Source organism: Fukomys damarensis, unplaced genomic scaffold (assembly GCF_012274545.1).
Source record: "Fukomys damarensis isolate Sample0158 unplaced genomic scaffold, DMR_v1.0_HiC HiC_scaffold_39, whole genome shotgun sequence".
Classification (NCBI taxonomy): Eukaryota; Metazoa; Chordata; class Mammalia; order Rodentia; family Bathyergidae; genus Fukomys; species Fukomys damarensis.
Window position 1 is genome coordinate 50,877,184 of NW_022900951.1, and position 15,085 is coordinate 50,892,268.

General features: G+C 36.2%; 1 protein-coding gene across 3 annotated transcripts in view; it reads left to right on the plus strand.

Moving 5' to 3' along the window:
* The window catches only part of Heph (hephaestin), a 153,511-nt gene that overhangs the window by 77,551 nt on the left and 60,875 nt on the right, over positions 1-15,085 (plus strand). For all 3 annotated transcript variants that reach the window (XM_010632190.3, XM_033760352.1, XM_033760353.1), the window contains 5 exons: positions 641-820; positions 3,189-3,433; positions 8,037-8,249; positions 8,831-9,013; positions 9,873-10,127. In XM_010632190.3, the coding sequence (XP_010630492.1) occupies positions 645-820; positions 3,189-3,433; positions 8,037-8,249; positions 8,831-9,013; positions 9,873-10,127 (1,072 nt within the window). In that variant the 5' untranslated portion in view covers positions 641-644. The remainder of the gene's footprint in view (positions 1-640; positions 821-3,188; positions 3,434-8,036; positions 8,250-8,830; positions 9,014-9,872; positions 10,128-15,085) is intronic.

Sequence of the window (15,085 nt, forward strand, 5' to 3'; positions counted from 1 at the left end):
TTATGCAACATTAAATTTTTGAGAGTTGTCAGTATGGTTGTGTGTGGTTGTAGCTTGTTCATTACTATTGCCATTTTGAAATCCATTGTAGAAATAAAATGCAACTCATACATGTTAGTATGTGTGAACAGTTTGTTTCAATTTTGGGTTTATGAATATTCCAGTAAATGTCTTTTGATGAATTCTCATTTGTTTATAAACAATTTATCGATGATAGGAAGTGAGTAGCAATAAGTCTTCCTCTTTGCTATGGGAAAACAGGTAGAAGAAGAATTAATGACTTGATTTAGGTAACAAGTGAGTCAGTGCGGCCTAATCAGGCTTCTGATGCCTGATTCCTGATTCTTGGGACAGAGTGCAATTCTTTCTTTTTTAGTACTGAAGGAACTCTTCTAAAGGAAGCGATGCATGCTTATCATACAAAGGACTTTTTAACTTTGTCCTCCAAAGTCTGATATGCACAAATCACAGAACACTTGTTGAACTGAAAGTAATTACATAAGGTTGGCGAACTGAGATGGTTTAGTTTTGCTTTTTCAGCCACTGCATCTGGCCCTTGCCTCTTTGGTTTTCTAGACACATGCAAAGCCATTTGTTCTCTTTCTTTCATACCAGCAGCTTTCATTTGTCTGTTTCCCAGGGTAATGTGGGCCATGAAGCCAGGCCACCTTCTCTGGGCTCTACTGTTCATACAATCCTTCTGGCCACTACTGACGGATGGGGCCACTCGAATCTACTACGTGGGCATTCGGGACGTGCAGTGGAACTATGCTCCCAAGGGGAGGAATGTCATCACAAACCAGCCTCTGGACAGTGACGAGTAGGTTTAATCTCTTATAATTTTATAGCTAGAGTTGGAAAAGGACATCCCTGAGGCCAGAAGGTAGCTTTTTGAGGGTGCTTTCCAAGGGTGTGGTAGTGGTCAGTTTCTGATCTCTTTGGGCTGTACATGCGAGAAGTGTCCTAGGAAAAGAGTTGATTCAGGAGCCAGCATTCCATCTAGTGTCTGCTTTTCCACACTGATGTGCCTGAGCAGTTTTAGAATCTTAAAGATAATTCTGGGATTCCTTGATTCTAACAGTTGTTTAGCTTATTTAAAAGTATAAATAAAGAGCAACATAAAAGATAATAGGAGGTAGGGAGAAAGATCTTTCTCAAATGGGAAGGGGATCAAGAGATGAAGGGAGGGGGAGGGAAAGGGGATAAAAAAAGAATTAAGATGTGTTATGTACATGTACCAATTCCCCACAAGAATGTAAACATTATGTATTACAAACATACACTAACAAAAAGATACACAAATTAAATGTACACGGTGCTTGTAAAAGTATAGTGAAACTGTTGCTTCCACAGTTTGGAGAAACTATCCTGATTTTAGATACATATATGAAAATGTAGAAAAATATAGTAAGCCTTAGATGCAAGGAAATGATACTAATAGCTATAATTAATATAAGACTCTGTGACATATACCATGCTAGGCATTTCCAAACTTTATGTCATTAATTCTTACAAAAATTCTAGGAAGTATAAGTGACTCTTTTCTTTCCCTTTCTCTCTCCCTCCCTCCCTCGCCCTCTCTCCCTCTTTCTCTTGCTCTGGAGCACTCTCTCTCTCCCCTCCCTTCCCACCTCTCTCTATCTTTTGGTAGTGAGAATCAAACCCAGGCATTCTCAGCCTTTTATTTTGAGATAAGGTCTCGCATAGTCTCTAAGTTACTCAGGCTGGGCTTGTAATCCTTCTACCTCAGCCTCCCAGACTACTGGGATTACAGGAGCTAACCACCTTGTCTGATTGAAGTAAACTTTCTTGATTTTAGAAACTTGCTAGTGCTCTGTATATATCTGTTGAAAAAAATACGAATTCATATATTTTTAAAACTTTTGTGACAATGACCCACTTCATCTCCCTAAAGCATCAGCGTTTTTCAAAGTTGACACATTGCAGTACCTCAAAAAATGCTGTTACTTAATGAAGGGAAGTAATGAAGTTTTTCCCTCAGAGACAATTTTAATATTGTACTTTCTGACTCCAAAACTCTTGTATCTCTGAGTTCTCTAGGAAGAATTATAGCAGGATTAACAGCTCTGCCTTTTTTCCCAATGGTAGGGATTAAGCCCTGAACCTCAGGCATTCCATGTAAGAGCTATGTCTAGCACAAGCGCTGTCTTTTTATCACAAACCATCCACCTAGAGTCAGAGTCCTTGTATTAAAATTGTCCTTGAAGGAATAACTTTATTATCCCCCATCTCCAATACTTTGAAATCATAGCATTTACAAAGCTTTTGCAATATGCCAGGTACTATTCTTTTAAGTTCTTTATGTATTTTAACTCTTAGGTTACTCTTTATCTTGTTGTGATGGAATAAAACCCAGGGCCTCATGCATGTTAAGCATGCACTCTATCACTGAGCTACAACACCCCCAGACCTAAATTTTAATTATTTTAGTCAATAATAACAAGGGCTTGAGTCAGATACTGTGATTATCTTCATTTTACAGGTAGTGAAATTATGCATAAAGAAGTTAACTAACTTGCTCAACACTCCACAAATTAAAGTAGGAAAGTTGGCATTCAATCCAAGTTGCCTGGATCTAGAGCTTGTAGTCATAGCCACTGTGCTTTAAGGATCTCCATGTATAGCAGGGTGATACCAAGAGCACATCAGTGGAGATCTGATGATTTAAAAAGAATCAATATACAGTTGATTGTGTCCCTATTACTATATACTGGGTTGAATCCTGTGAAATCACCTTTTTTGAAGCGAAGAAATCATCACATATTAGCAATTTCAAGTGCTTAAATTTACTACTTACTATTTTCTAAACACTAAACCTAAAGATTTTATGTTTTTGTAAATATAATATAAATGTCTCTTGTTTTGCCCTAAACATGAAAATTTGTTGTTGTTGTTGTTGTTTGTTTTGTTTTGTTTTTTGCCTTCGTACTGAGCTGCATCCTTAGCCCTTTTTTATTTTGTTTAATTTTGAGACTGGATCTCCTTAAGTTGTCCAGTCAGGGTTTGAACTTTCCTTCCTCCTGCCTCAGTTTCCAGAGTGCTTGGCATTATAAGTATGTACCACCATGTCCAGCTGATAGAAATGCTTTTGTCAGCCTTCGGTGGAAATGAGATTTCCAGTCATTTAAAGATGGTGGAAAAATTGTAACTATTTTCTTCTTTCCCAGAGAGGCTTCCAGATTCCTAAAGCCTGACAAGAACAGGATAGGGAGCAGCTACAAGAAGACCATCTATAAAGAATACAAGGATGACTCTTACCTGGATGAAGTGGTCCAGCCTGCCTGGTTGGGCTTCTTGGGGCCAGTGTTACGGGCTGAGGTGGGGGATGTCATCCTTATCCACCTGAAGAATTTTGCCTCTCGTCCCTATACCATACACCCCCATGGTGTTTTCTACGAAAAGGACTCAGAAGGTAAACTAGATTGGGTTTTCTTTCTCTCACTCCCATAAAGTATCATTTTTCCTTTAATGCCATCTGAGAAAGAAGAGCTGGGAGCACGGAAGTCTTTTCTTATTTATCAATCTGAGGTGGCAAAGACTTTACTCAGAGAAAACATGGCTGGGTATCAGTTTTTTTTTTTTCATATATCGAGTGACTTGGGCAAGTCACTGATCTTCTTTGGGCTTCAGATTCTTTATTGAAAATGTGAAGACACAACCTTTTGCTATCACAAGGAGCTACTTTAATGACATTTCCAGAGAATACTTGAATATGCTTTGAAAAGAGAACTGTTCTGTGTATGTCTTATTATAATGTTTTCCAAAAGGTCCACTCTTTTCATAAAAGGGAATTCAGCTTATTCTTCTGTGTCCTTTAGGGATCTGTAATACTTAAACAGTGAATGAGAGGAATACAGAGTGAAGTCAGAAGATCCTAGCTTGTTGTCAGGATGCAGAGAATAGGGAATTACTGTATACAGTTGATGGGCATGTAAATTAAGATAGGTATTATGTAAAAGTATAGAAGTTCATCAAAAAATAAAAATAAAAGTACTCTACTACCCACCAATCCCACTCCAGGGTGTATATCTGAAAGAAATTAAATCAGCATGTTGAGAAGACACCTGTACAGTGGACCTTAGAGTTATGACCAACCTGACATATGAACAACCTGGGTTTTAACCAGAATTTTAGTTTTAACTTATGACTGAAGTCTTGTGTTACAAACTGAATGCAGGCCATTTGTGCTTCCAGATTGTCTCAGATACAGATTTAACCCTTAAAGAGTTATGGAAGGAACATTGCAATATCCGTTCCTGTGTGGGGTTAATTGAGAAATCCTGGGCCAGTGACACTGAGATCTGCCTGGATATAGGAGAGAGACTTTGAAAGCTGTGTAGAGGAGCCTGAGCCTTCAAGTGACCAACCTGAGTTACAACCAGCCTTCACTAGCGAATTGAGTTTGTAAGTCAAAGGTCCACTGTATTACATGTTTATTGCAGCACTTCTTAATAGCTAGGATATGAAGTTAACCTAAATATCTATAAACATATGGAAAAAGAAAATGTGCTGTAAGGCTGGGAGTATAAGTCAGTGGTAGAGTACTTGCTTAACATGTGTGAGGCTCTGGGTTCCATTCTCAACACTGAAAAAAATTGTGATAAATGTCTACATAGTGGAATCCTAGTCACCCCTAAAAAGGAGGAAGTCTTGTCTTGTGAAAACATGGATGGACATGGAGGACACTATGTTTAGTGAAATAATCCAGATACAGAAAGACAAACATAGTATGGTTTTTTTCATGTGAATTCTAAGAAAAAGATGGTCTAGTCTGAGCACACCCTTGTAATTTCAGCGCTGGAGAGGGTGGGGCAGAAGAAGCACAAGTTCACCAGCCAGCCTTAGAAAGTTCATGAGACTTTTTCAAAATGAAAAAGACAGAGGATATAGCTCAGTGGTAGAACACCCATGGGTTCAATCCCCAGGACTAAAAAAAATGATCTTATAGAAGTTGATAGTAGAATAGTGGGCACCAAAGACTGAAGAGTATGGGCGAAGGGGGTTGGAGAGAGTCTGGCCAGCAGATACAGTTTTACAATTAGAAAGCAGGAGAAATTTCTGGTGTGCTGTGGTGCTGCAGAGTGAATATACTTAACAGTATGCACTATATAGCTCTCAAAATAGAATAATTTTGAATGTATTCGTAATATCAAAACCCTAACCAAGTAAGAGATTTTTAAAGAACATTTCCTTAGAAGGATGAAGTTGAGAAATGTGACCCCCCCTTTTTTCAGAATTCCTTCAACTTTAATTGTGGGAATAAAATCAGGTAGCCACTTAAGGATAAAATATAGCCCCTGACTCAATCAAATGTTGTTCTTTTTTAAAAAATTAATTTTATTGGTACAGTATATGTATATCTATTATAGATATATAGATATAGTGATCACATTCATCATAGTGAATTTGTACCTGTTCATAACATATCTTTTTTTTTAAATTCATTGTTTATTGGTACATTTTAGGTATACAGTATGATGACATTCATCATAGGAAATATGTACTCTTTGCATGATAGATCTTGGTTCTTATTTTTACCCGCTCCTCTACCCTCCCTTCAACCCCCTCCACCCCTCCCTATGTACAAAGACTGTTTCCGTTTTTTTTTTTTTTCCTTTTAGGACACACATGGGTAAATACAGAATCTTTTCTCTGGTGTGAGAAACTGAAAGTGTAAATGTGGGTCAAATGTATAATAGATAATGTGAAATAGGAAGAAAAGGTCCCAAGGGGAAGGGGAAGTGGGAGGGGGAGGGGAAACAAAAGAAGGGAAAGGAAAAAGTACATAATATATCTTTATTCTTCTTTTTTCCCCAATCTCCTCCCCTGGCTTCAACTCCTTCCCTCCTTATTTACAAAAGCTTTGTCTCCATTTTTTCCTTCTATTCTCTTTTTAAAATTTTTATTAGCATATGTGGTTAAAAGTTGCAAAAATTGATTTCATTCCTCTTCTTTACCAGTCTTGCCCTTCAAAAACATCAGCCTATGTAATGCTGCCACTGGCCAGATTGCAAACAATACCAGGCAGATCAGAGATCTCTGCTCTGGTCTGAGGCATGGGGTAAAAAACATTTTTTTAGAAGTGATAGAAATTAAAATCACTTCATCATTTTCTTTTCTGAATGGAAACATTTAGTGAAATATATTATAACATCTCTTATCTTCCATCTATTAAAGTAACTATCATTTCAAGCTCATTTTCTTTTTTTTTCAGCTTTAATTGAGTTCATTGGTAAATTTTAGGGATACAGTATGCTCATTTCCTATGCAGGTTTTTAGGTGTTATTAACGTATCATTCATTTCTCATAGCAAGCCTAAGCTTATTTAAAATTTTTTATTTTGCCTCAGATCACACTGAAGAACACATACTGAAGAATACACTCTTTGTAATATAACTTTTTTTGCAGTGCTGGGGAATGAACTCAGGGCCTTTGCATGGATCTGGATTCCCAGCCCTGTTTTTATTTTCTATTTTCTATTTTGAGACAGGGTCCTGCTATGTAGCTAAGTTGTCAAGGTTAGTCTTACACTTGTGCTCTTCCTGTCTCAGCCTCCCAGAGTACTGGTATTTCAGGTGTACACTATCATATCTAGCTGTTTAAAATCCTTTTTAATGAAAGCATTTATATTTATATTACATATAAAGTATATATCATAGGGCAGTGTGAAATGACAAATGTGTGTATGTAGATCATTTTGATTTATTATTTCACATTGGAAATTAGAAAATATATTGATAACTATATAGATGTTATGAAGGAGTTATTTCTATTTTTGTACTAAACATCATTGGATGAACTAAAACCAAAACATGACATTGTAAGTAGTAGTTTTGCTTTGCCTTACTATCTATATATTTGAACACTGCTACTCCAGATAATCCTCATCCCTGGCATGTTCAATTAAATTTGTTTTCCTAGAATATATAGCGATCTTTTAAAATTCTTTTCTATTGATGAAATGGAAATACTGGTTTTCTTTATGAATGAATTTTCATATTTGTAAGTGCTGAGTTTATAATTCAGGTTTGAGCAATGTCTGAATAAGTGAGGAAAATAACTTGCTGAATATATATAGTTAAATATGGTCAGAATGAGTTGTATATATACTTCTGAAAAGAACAAATTTAATTATTTCTTATATTAAGCAGAAATAAGAATTATAAAAATATGCTTTAATAGTTATGTTTGTGCATTAGTTTTTTCAATTTGTTTAATCATTTCACTGCTAAAATTTTGGCTCCCATTCCCATTTTGTTCTTTACAATTTTAAACAAGTCTCTGTATTTAATACCACAGTGGTGAACTGGGTGTGGTGATGAATGTCTGTAATCCTAGGACTCTGAGATACTGAGGCAGGAGGATTGCAAGTAGCGTTCAGCCTGGACAGTTTAGTGGCTTAGAGACACTCTGTCCAAATATAAAAAATGAGAAAGGGCTATGGATATAACTCAGTGCAAAGATCTTGATTTCAATCCCCCGCAACACAAAAACAAACAAGAACAACAATCTATGATGATAAATTTAATAAGAAAAATAGACATGTGGAGAATTTAATGTGATGGATGTGGAACAAAGTAAGGAGACCTTAGTTTGGCCTTTAACTCCCTACATGACCTTGATCCAGTTACTTCTCAGGTTTCTTTTCCATATAATGGGGAATTGATGCTTAAATCGTCTTTAAGCTGAAATTGTGTGATTTTTCTGCTTTTAGTTTTCCGAAGTGAATGGGAAATTTTGTCTTCTCCCTTGCTTCCATGCCACCAGCTTTGTACTATGGCACTACTAGTGTGGTCTTGCAGCACTTTATCAGGTTAGCTCCTTCCCAAGTGGCCAGTATCTCTCCATCCATCGTTTATGCGAGGACTGGGGTGAGGAACACTGTACAGGACCTTAGAATATCATGGTTTTCAAGACTAGATCTGAGTGTCCTGTGTATTCACTCTTGGCTTTTATGTCTGTCATTCTTCCTTTCACTCACCCTGGTACTAGACATGTACAATTTCATTTTCTAGGCTCCCTATACCCAGACGGATCTTCTGGGACACTGAAAGCTGATGACTCTGTTCCCCCGGGGGGCAGCCATATATACAACTGGACCATTCCAGAAAGTCATGCACCCACCGTTGCTGACCCAGCATGCCTCACTTGGATCTACCATTCTCATGTAGATTCTCCAAGAGACATTGCAACTGGCCTCATTGGACCCCTCATCACCTGTAAAAGAGGTATGAGGCCCAAGGATAATCTACGGGGTGCAGTTTGGGACATTTGGGGAAAGCAACTTCATCTGGGGCAACAGCCTGAAGATTGTTAATTCAGCACCTTTGTTTATTAACAGAAACATCCTTACCAAACTCGCTTTCCACAATTTTTTCTGCATCATTGCTTTTTTTCTTTAAAATTAACTCTAAAAACTAAAAATATAAGTTTTACTTTGTTTATTTTTAATGGTATTTTAAAATTTCAAATTGACAAATTAATTGGAATAGGATGCACTAAAGGAATAGTCAGGTTTGAAGGCCAGGGTCTGGCAGGAATGTGGTCAGCTTGAGGTCCTGGGTTAAAGACATAATCAAAGTAGACGAGAATGAAATATTCTAAATCCTATGTGACCCACTTTCAAGTTCAACTGTATTTGTGGTGTTGTCTGGAGAGTTTAGAAACTGAAGTTAGCTCCAGAAGTCTACATTTGCTTTTCTCTGTCTGACAGACCCTTACCATTCTACCCCTTTCTTATGAGTACCCCCTACAGCTTACTGTTGCTACAGAAAGGAGGTTCTCAAATCACCTTTCATACTTGCCCTAGGAACCCTGGATGGGAATTCTCCTCCTCAGAGGCAGGACGTGGACTATAATTTCTTCCTGCTCTTCAGTGTGGTGGATGAAAACCTTAGCTGGCACCTTGATGAGAACATTGCCACTTACTGTTTAGACCCTGCCTCAGTGGACAAAGAAGATGAGGACTTTCAAGAGAGCAACAGAATGCACGGTGAGCTGGGAGGAAGGGGCTATATTCTGTCAGTGAACACTGATGAAGAGTTTTTACAGGGCCATACCAAACACATTTTCTAACCAGTCTGTAACTCCTCACCTACTCAAATTCATTTTCACATATTCACATAATACTTCTGAAGACCCACTGAGCTCATCACACATCAAATAATTCTAGAAAATAAGAGCCAAAGAGGATTTTAGAAACCATTTAGACCAACTCTTCTATTTTACAGATGTGTAAGTAAAGCCTAGAAATGGTAATTGACTCACACAAGGTGATATAGTAAAATTTTCAGATGTGAAACTACAACTCCAACCCTCTAGTCATTTATCTCCTGCTCTTTGCATTGCCTCATATGTTCTGCCACCATTCTGATGCTCTATAATGCATTCTCTCATTATCTTAACCATTCTCCCACCCAATCTAAAACCATCTACTTCTAATGCTGTTGGGTTCCCAACTAAAGTGTCACTACATACCCATGTACTCCATGATTCCCTGGACAAAACTTGCTCTGTAATCTCTTTATTCCCTGTTAAATCAAAATAACTCTATGCCTTAGAGATCTTCTTCATATTGCTGGTTTGAAATATTGGCTTTACCACTAACTAGCTTTGTGGAGTTATGAAAGGAACTTTGTCTTTAGAGTCTTGCTTTCTTTGCTTTTTTGAATAAGACTAATGATATTGGCCCTTTTCCAACAGCTGTTTATAATATTGAAATGAGATAATACAAGTGGTTAGTACAGTGTACTCTTTAAAACTTCATTAAGATATTATCAATTATTATTGTCAGATGGTAAGATGTCTCTCATTTGTCTGTGCTTTTCTAAAACTGGTATTTTCTGTTGTAGCAATCAATGGCTTTGTCTTTGGAAACTTACCAGAGCTGAGCATGTGTGCACATAAGCACGTGGCCTGGCACTTATTTGGCATGGGCAATGAAGTGGATGTCCACACAGCTTTCTTTCATGGACAGATGCTGACCACCCGGGGACACCGCACTGATGTGATTAACATCTTTCCAGCCACTTTTGTGACAGCTGAGATGGCACCTCAGAAGCCCGGCATCTGGTTAATCAGCTGTCAAGTGAACAGTCACTTGCAAAGTGAGATGCAAAAATTTCTGACTCTTAGGGTGTTGGAGGGGGGTTTCAGTAATTGTCAATATGAGCCTAAAAATCAAGTGAATCTACTTCTAGGCAATAAATTCTTAGAGTCCTGAGCAAATAAAAAAAATCAGCTTTAAAGTCTATCTATCCATCCTTAGGACACCTTATGTTTGAGATGGAGAAGAGAAAATCTAAGGAGATATGTTCAAGCCTACCTAAAAAGTTAATGGCAGAACCAAGAAAGAACTTAGGGACCCTGACTTCTAGTTTAGTGCTTAAGCAAGCATACAGAGATACCTCACCTGAATGACCTGTCATATGACTCCACGCCAGAATTTTAGGCTCATATTTTATTCAGAAAGTCCTTGACTGTGCCTATGACTCTACAAGTTTTACCTATTTTATTTTCCAGGAGATTGTTTCAGTTTTAACATTTAGATCATTGATACATTTTGATATTAGTTTAATACTTTCCAAGAGATATAGGTCTAGATTAAATCTTCTATATGTGTATAACCAGCTTTCCCAGCACCATTTGTTAAAGAGGCTACCTTTCCTCCAGCTTATGTTTTTGGACCCTCTGATCAGATGGTTAAATATGCCTGAAATTGTTTCTGCATGCTCTATTCTGTTCCATTGATACTCATGCCTGGTTTTATGCCAATACCATGCTGTGTATTTTTTTTTTCATCACTGTAGTAATGTGGTATACCAAAAAATCTGGGATTATGGAGTTTCTTGCTTTGCTCTTGCTGCCCAGGAGTACTTCTGCTATTCCGGGTCTCTTAAAGTTCCTACAAATGCTAGGATTGTTTTCTGTACTTCTGTGAGGATTCATTAATATTTTGATTATAATGCTATTAAGTTTGTCTATCAGTTTTGGTAATATGGCCATTTTTTTTTTAGTTTATTGGTACATTTTAGGTATACAGTACAGTTATATTCATTATTGGGATCTTGTACCTTTACATGACACCTCTTGGTTCTCATTATTTCCCCTTATCCATGGCCATTTTGACAATACCTGTTCTGCCCATGTAGAAATGGGATATCTTTCTATTTTCTGATATCTGCTTTGATCTTTTTCAGAGCACTGTAGTTTTTGTTGTAGTGGTCTCACTTGTTTAGTTTGGTTAACTCCTAAGTACTATAGAATTTTTCTTGATGTTATTGTGAGGAGTATTGTTTCCCTAATTTCTTTCTTACTGAGTTCAATATCAGTAAACAGAAATGCTATTCATTTTTCATGTTGAATATATCCTGCTACATCGCTGAATTTGCTTATTAATTCTAGGAGCTTTTTGGTGGAGTCTTTTGGCTTTTCTACATAATGGATCATGTCATCTGAAAATAATGATAATTTGACTTTTTCCTCCTTTCCATACATACTGCTTTTATTTCTTTCTCTTGTCTGATTGGTCTTGCTGTTTTGAGTACTATATTGAAAAGGAGTGGTGATAGAAGATATCTTGCTTTTGATTTTAGAGGGAAAGCAATCATTTTCCCCATTTAATATTATGATAGAAGCAGGTTTGCCATAAAGTGCTCTTTTCTGAATGAAATAATGTCTTTCTATTTTCTTCAGGGATTTTTATCACAGGTAGATGTAGAACTTTCTCAAAGGCTCTTCCTTCATTTATTGACATAATTGTATGATTTTTGTCTTTGCTTCCATTTATGTGATATGTTACATTTATTTATTTGCATGTGTTAGACTATACTGACTATACTTGCATCTCTGGGATGAAGCCAAATTGGTTGTGATGCCTGATCATTTTTATGATTTGTTGCATTCTCTTTACTGAATATTGTTAAGGATTTTTGTGTCTTTGTTTCTAAAAAGATTGGCCTGTAGTCATTTTTTGGTTCCGTCCTTTTCTGGTTTTAGAATCAGGGTAATGCTAGCTTCCATGAATTATTTTGGGAGTATTCTTTTTCTTTCAATTCATGAAAGAGTTTGAGAAGAATCGGCACTAGATCTTTCCTGGAAATCTAGAATTCAGCAGTGAAACCATCTGTTCTTGAGCTTTTCTGTGTTAATAGGTTTTTATTATTGTTTCCATGTCATTGCTCTTTATGGGTTTATTCAGCTTTTTTATATCTTTGCTCATTTTTGATAATTCATACATATTTAAGAATCTATCCATTTTTATGTATTCTCTATTAGAGTACAAATTTGCAAAGTAGTTACTAAAAACCTTCTGGATTCAAGAAGTGTATATTGTGATTTTGGCTTTTTCAATTTGCCTTAAATTAGTTCTTTTCTTTCCTTTCTTGGGTAAAATTTGCTAAAGGTTTATCTACTTTGTTTATTCTGTAATAGAACTAGTTTTTCAATTCATTGATTCTTTGTAGTAGTTTTTTCAGTCTTGACTTCATTAATTTGTGCTCTGATATTTAAAATGTGTTTCCTTGTGCTAGCTTTAGATTTGGATTCTTCTTATCTAGTACCTTGTAGTGCATCATTAGGTTTTAATTAGGATTCACTCCATTTTTCTGATGTGAACAATTGCAGGTCTAAATTTGGCTGTTTAAAGTGCTTTCCCTGTGTCTCATAAGTTCTGGTATGTTATACTGGCATTATCATTTGATTGTAGGAACTATCTCATTTCTTCCTTGACTTCTTCTTAGACTCATTATTTTTAGAGTATATTGTTTAGTTTCCATGTGTTTGTATAACTTCTGTGGTGTATTTTGCATTTAATGTTGTTTCATCTCACTATGATCTCATAATATGCATGAGGTAATATAGATTCTTTTGCATTGATTTAAGCATTCTTTATGGGCTAGTGTGTAGTCTATTTTGGATAATGTTCTATGTGCTGCTTAGAAGAATGTGTATTCTGTTATTGTTGGGTAAAACATTCTAGATATACCTCTTAAGTCTATTTGTTTGAAAGTGTGATTTGACTCTGATATATTTTTTTTTTTGGTCTATTTGATCTTTCTGCTTGTGACAGGGGGTACTAAGGTCCCCATTATAACGTTGACAGTTATTTGGTGCCCAGACAGTACTTTTATGCCCAGTAGAATGTGTTTTATGAAGTTAGGCATGCCTGCATTTGGTGCTTATATGTTTATAATTGTCATCTTTTCCTGTTGAATTTTTTCTCCAGCAAATATTTAGCTACATTCTTTGCTTTTTCTGATCAGTTTTTCCTTGAAATACACTTTGTCTGAAAGTAGGATAGCTACTCCTGCTTGTTTTTGAGTTCCCATTGCATGGGATATCTTGTCTATTTGGTTTTTAGTCTACAAATTTCTTATTAGATGTAATGTGTTTCATGAGTAAAGTATATTGTTGGGTTTTGCCTCTTCATCCATTCTGCCATTGCTTATCTTTTGGTAGGAGAATTGAGACAGTTCATTTTTGAGAATTATTACTGAACAGTATAGACTTATTTCTTTCATTATATTATCTTCCTGTTTATGATATTTTTCCTTCCGCTTAACTTCTCATCTTGCCTGGTTTATCAATTCTTTTAGACATTTTCACATTGTTGGCCTTGCTGTCTCCTTCTAGGGCATCCTTGAGAAATTTTTTGGTAGTGCTGCATTGTTTCTGATTTTTTTCTTTTCTTTTTCTTTTTTTTTTTTTTTTTTTTTTTTTTTTTGGTACTGGGGATTGAACTCAGGTCCTTGCACTTGTGAGTCAGGCACAGTGCCACTGAACTAAATCCCCAGTCTTGTTTCTAAACTTCTTAAGGCATTTTTGTCATGGAATATCCTTATTTATTCATCGATTTTGAAAGATAGTTTTGCAGGATGTATTAATCTGGGTTGGGAGTTGTTTTCTTTTAGGGATTAAAACACATCACTCCAAGCTTTTCTGGTCTTTAAGTTTTGTGTTGAGAAGTCTGTTGTAATTTTAATGCATTTACCTTTATGAATAATTACTTGCTTTTCTGTAACAGCTTTTAAATTTGTATTTTTGTGTTGAAATTCTGGGATTTTGACTATAATATAATATAATATAATATATTGTGTAAAAGTTCTTTTATAAACTTGACTCTTTGGTGTTCCATATGCCTCACTTACCGGTATGTTAAATCCTTGACCCATACTTAGTTACATTATCTTCTATTATTTCTATAAACAAGTTTTATATGCCAATTGTGCTATCTTCTTATTTTTCAGTAATTTCAAATAATTTTAGCTTAGTATTCTTTGTGCTGTCTAGCAGCTGTTGGGCCCATTTTTCAAGTTCTTTTGTTGTTTTCAAGATATTTCTGAGTACTTGGTCAATCAACATCAGTCTTATATTTCAGTTCTAATGCTTTGCCCTCATATTGGTCACTTCTGCTTGCTGTACTTACAATAGAGCTTTTAATCTTCTGGATTTTTGCATGGTACCTTTGCATGAGCTACAATTCTTTGCTAATTTAGTCACTCATGTTTTGGACACTTTTGTTTAGCTCAGCTAGTTTTCTTTAGTATTTTCTGTAAACTTGCTATTCGTTTTGTTTCGTAAACACTATAGCTGTTTACTTACATCTTCTTTAAACTCACTAAACACATTATTCATCTGTTTTTAATCTCATCATTTATCTTTCCAAATAATACAGCTATGTAGCTTTTGATTTCCTCCTCCTTACTGCCCCAGGGATCAGTGTTGAGGGAGTTGGGAATTTGTGGGGGCATTTTTTGTTGCCTTATATTTTCGTGTTTCTTTTTTTCCTGTTTTTTTTGGGTGTGTGTGTGTGTGTGTGTGTCTGTGTGTGTCTGTGTGTGTGTGTGTGCGTGCACATGTTCAAAGGTTTGTGTGCACTTACAATGGAAATACTCCTTTGCTAGTATAGAGATCTCTATAGTCAGTGTCTGCTTTTCAGTGATGCACCTTGGGCGTGGCTAACTCTAGGCCTTGCCTCTATCCCAAGATATAAATACCTCCATTGATTTGGAGGGAGAATGCAGTGTAATTATTCCAGCTCCCAGTTCTCTAGGTAATGTTGTAC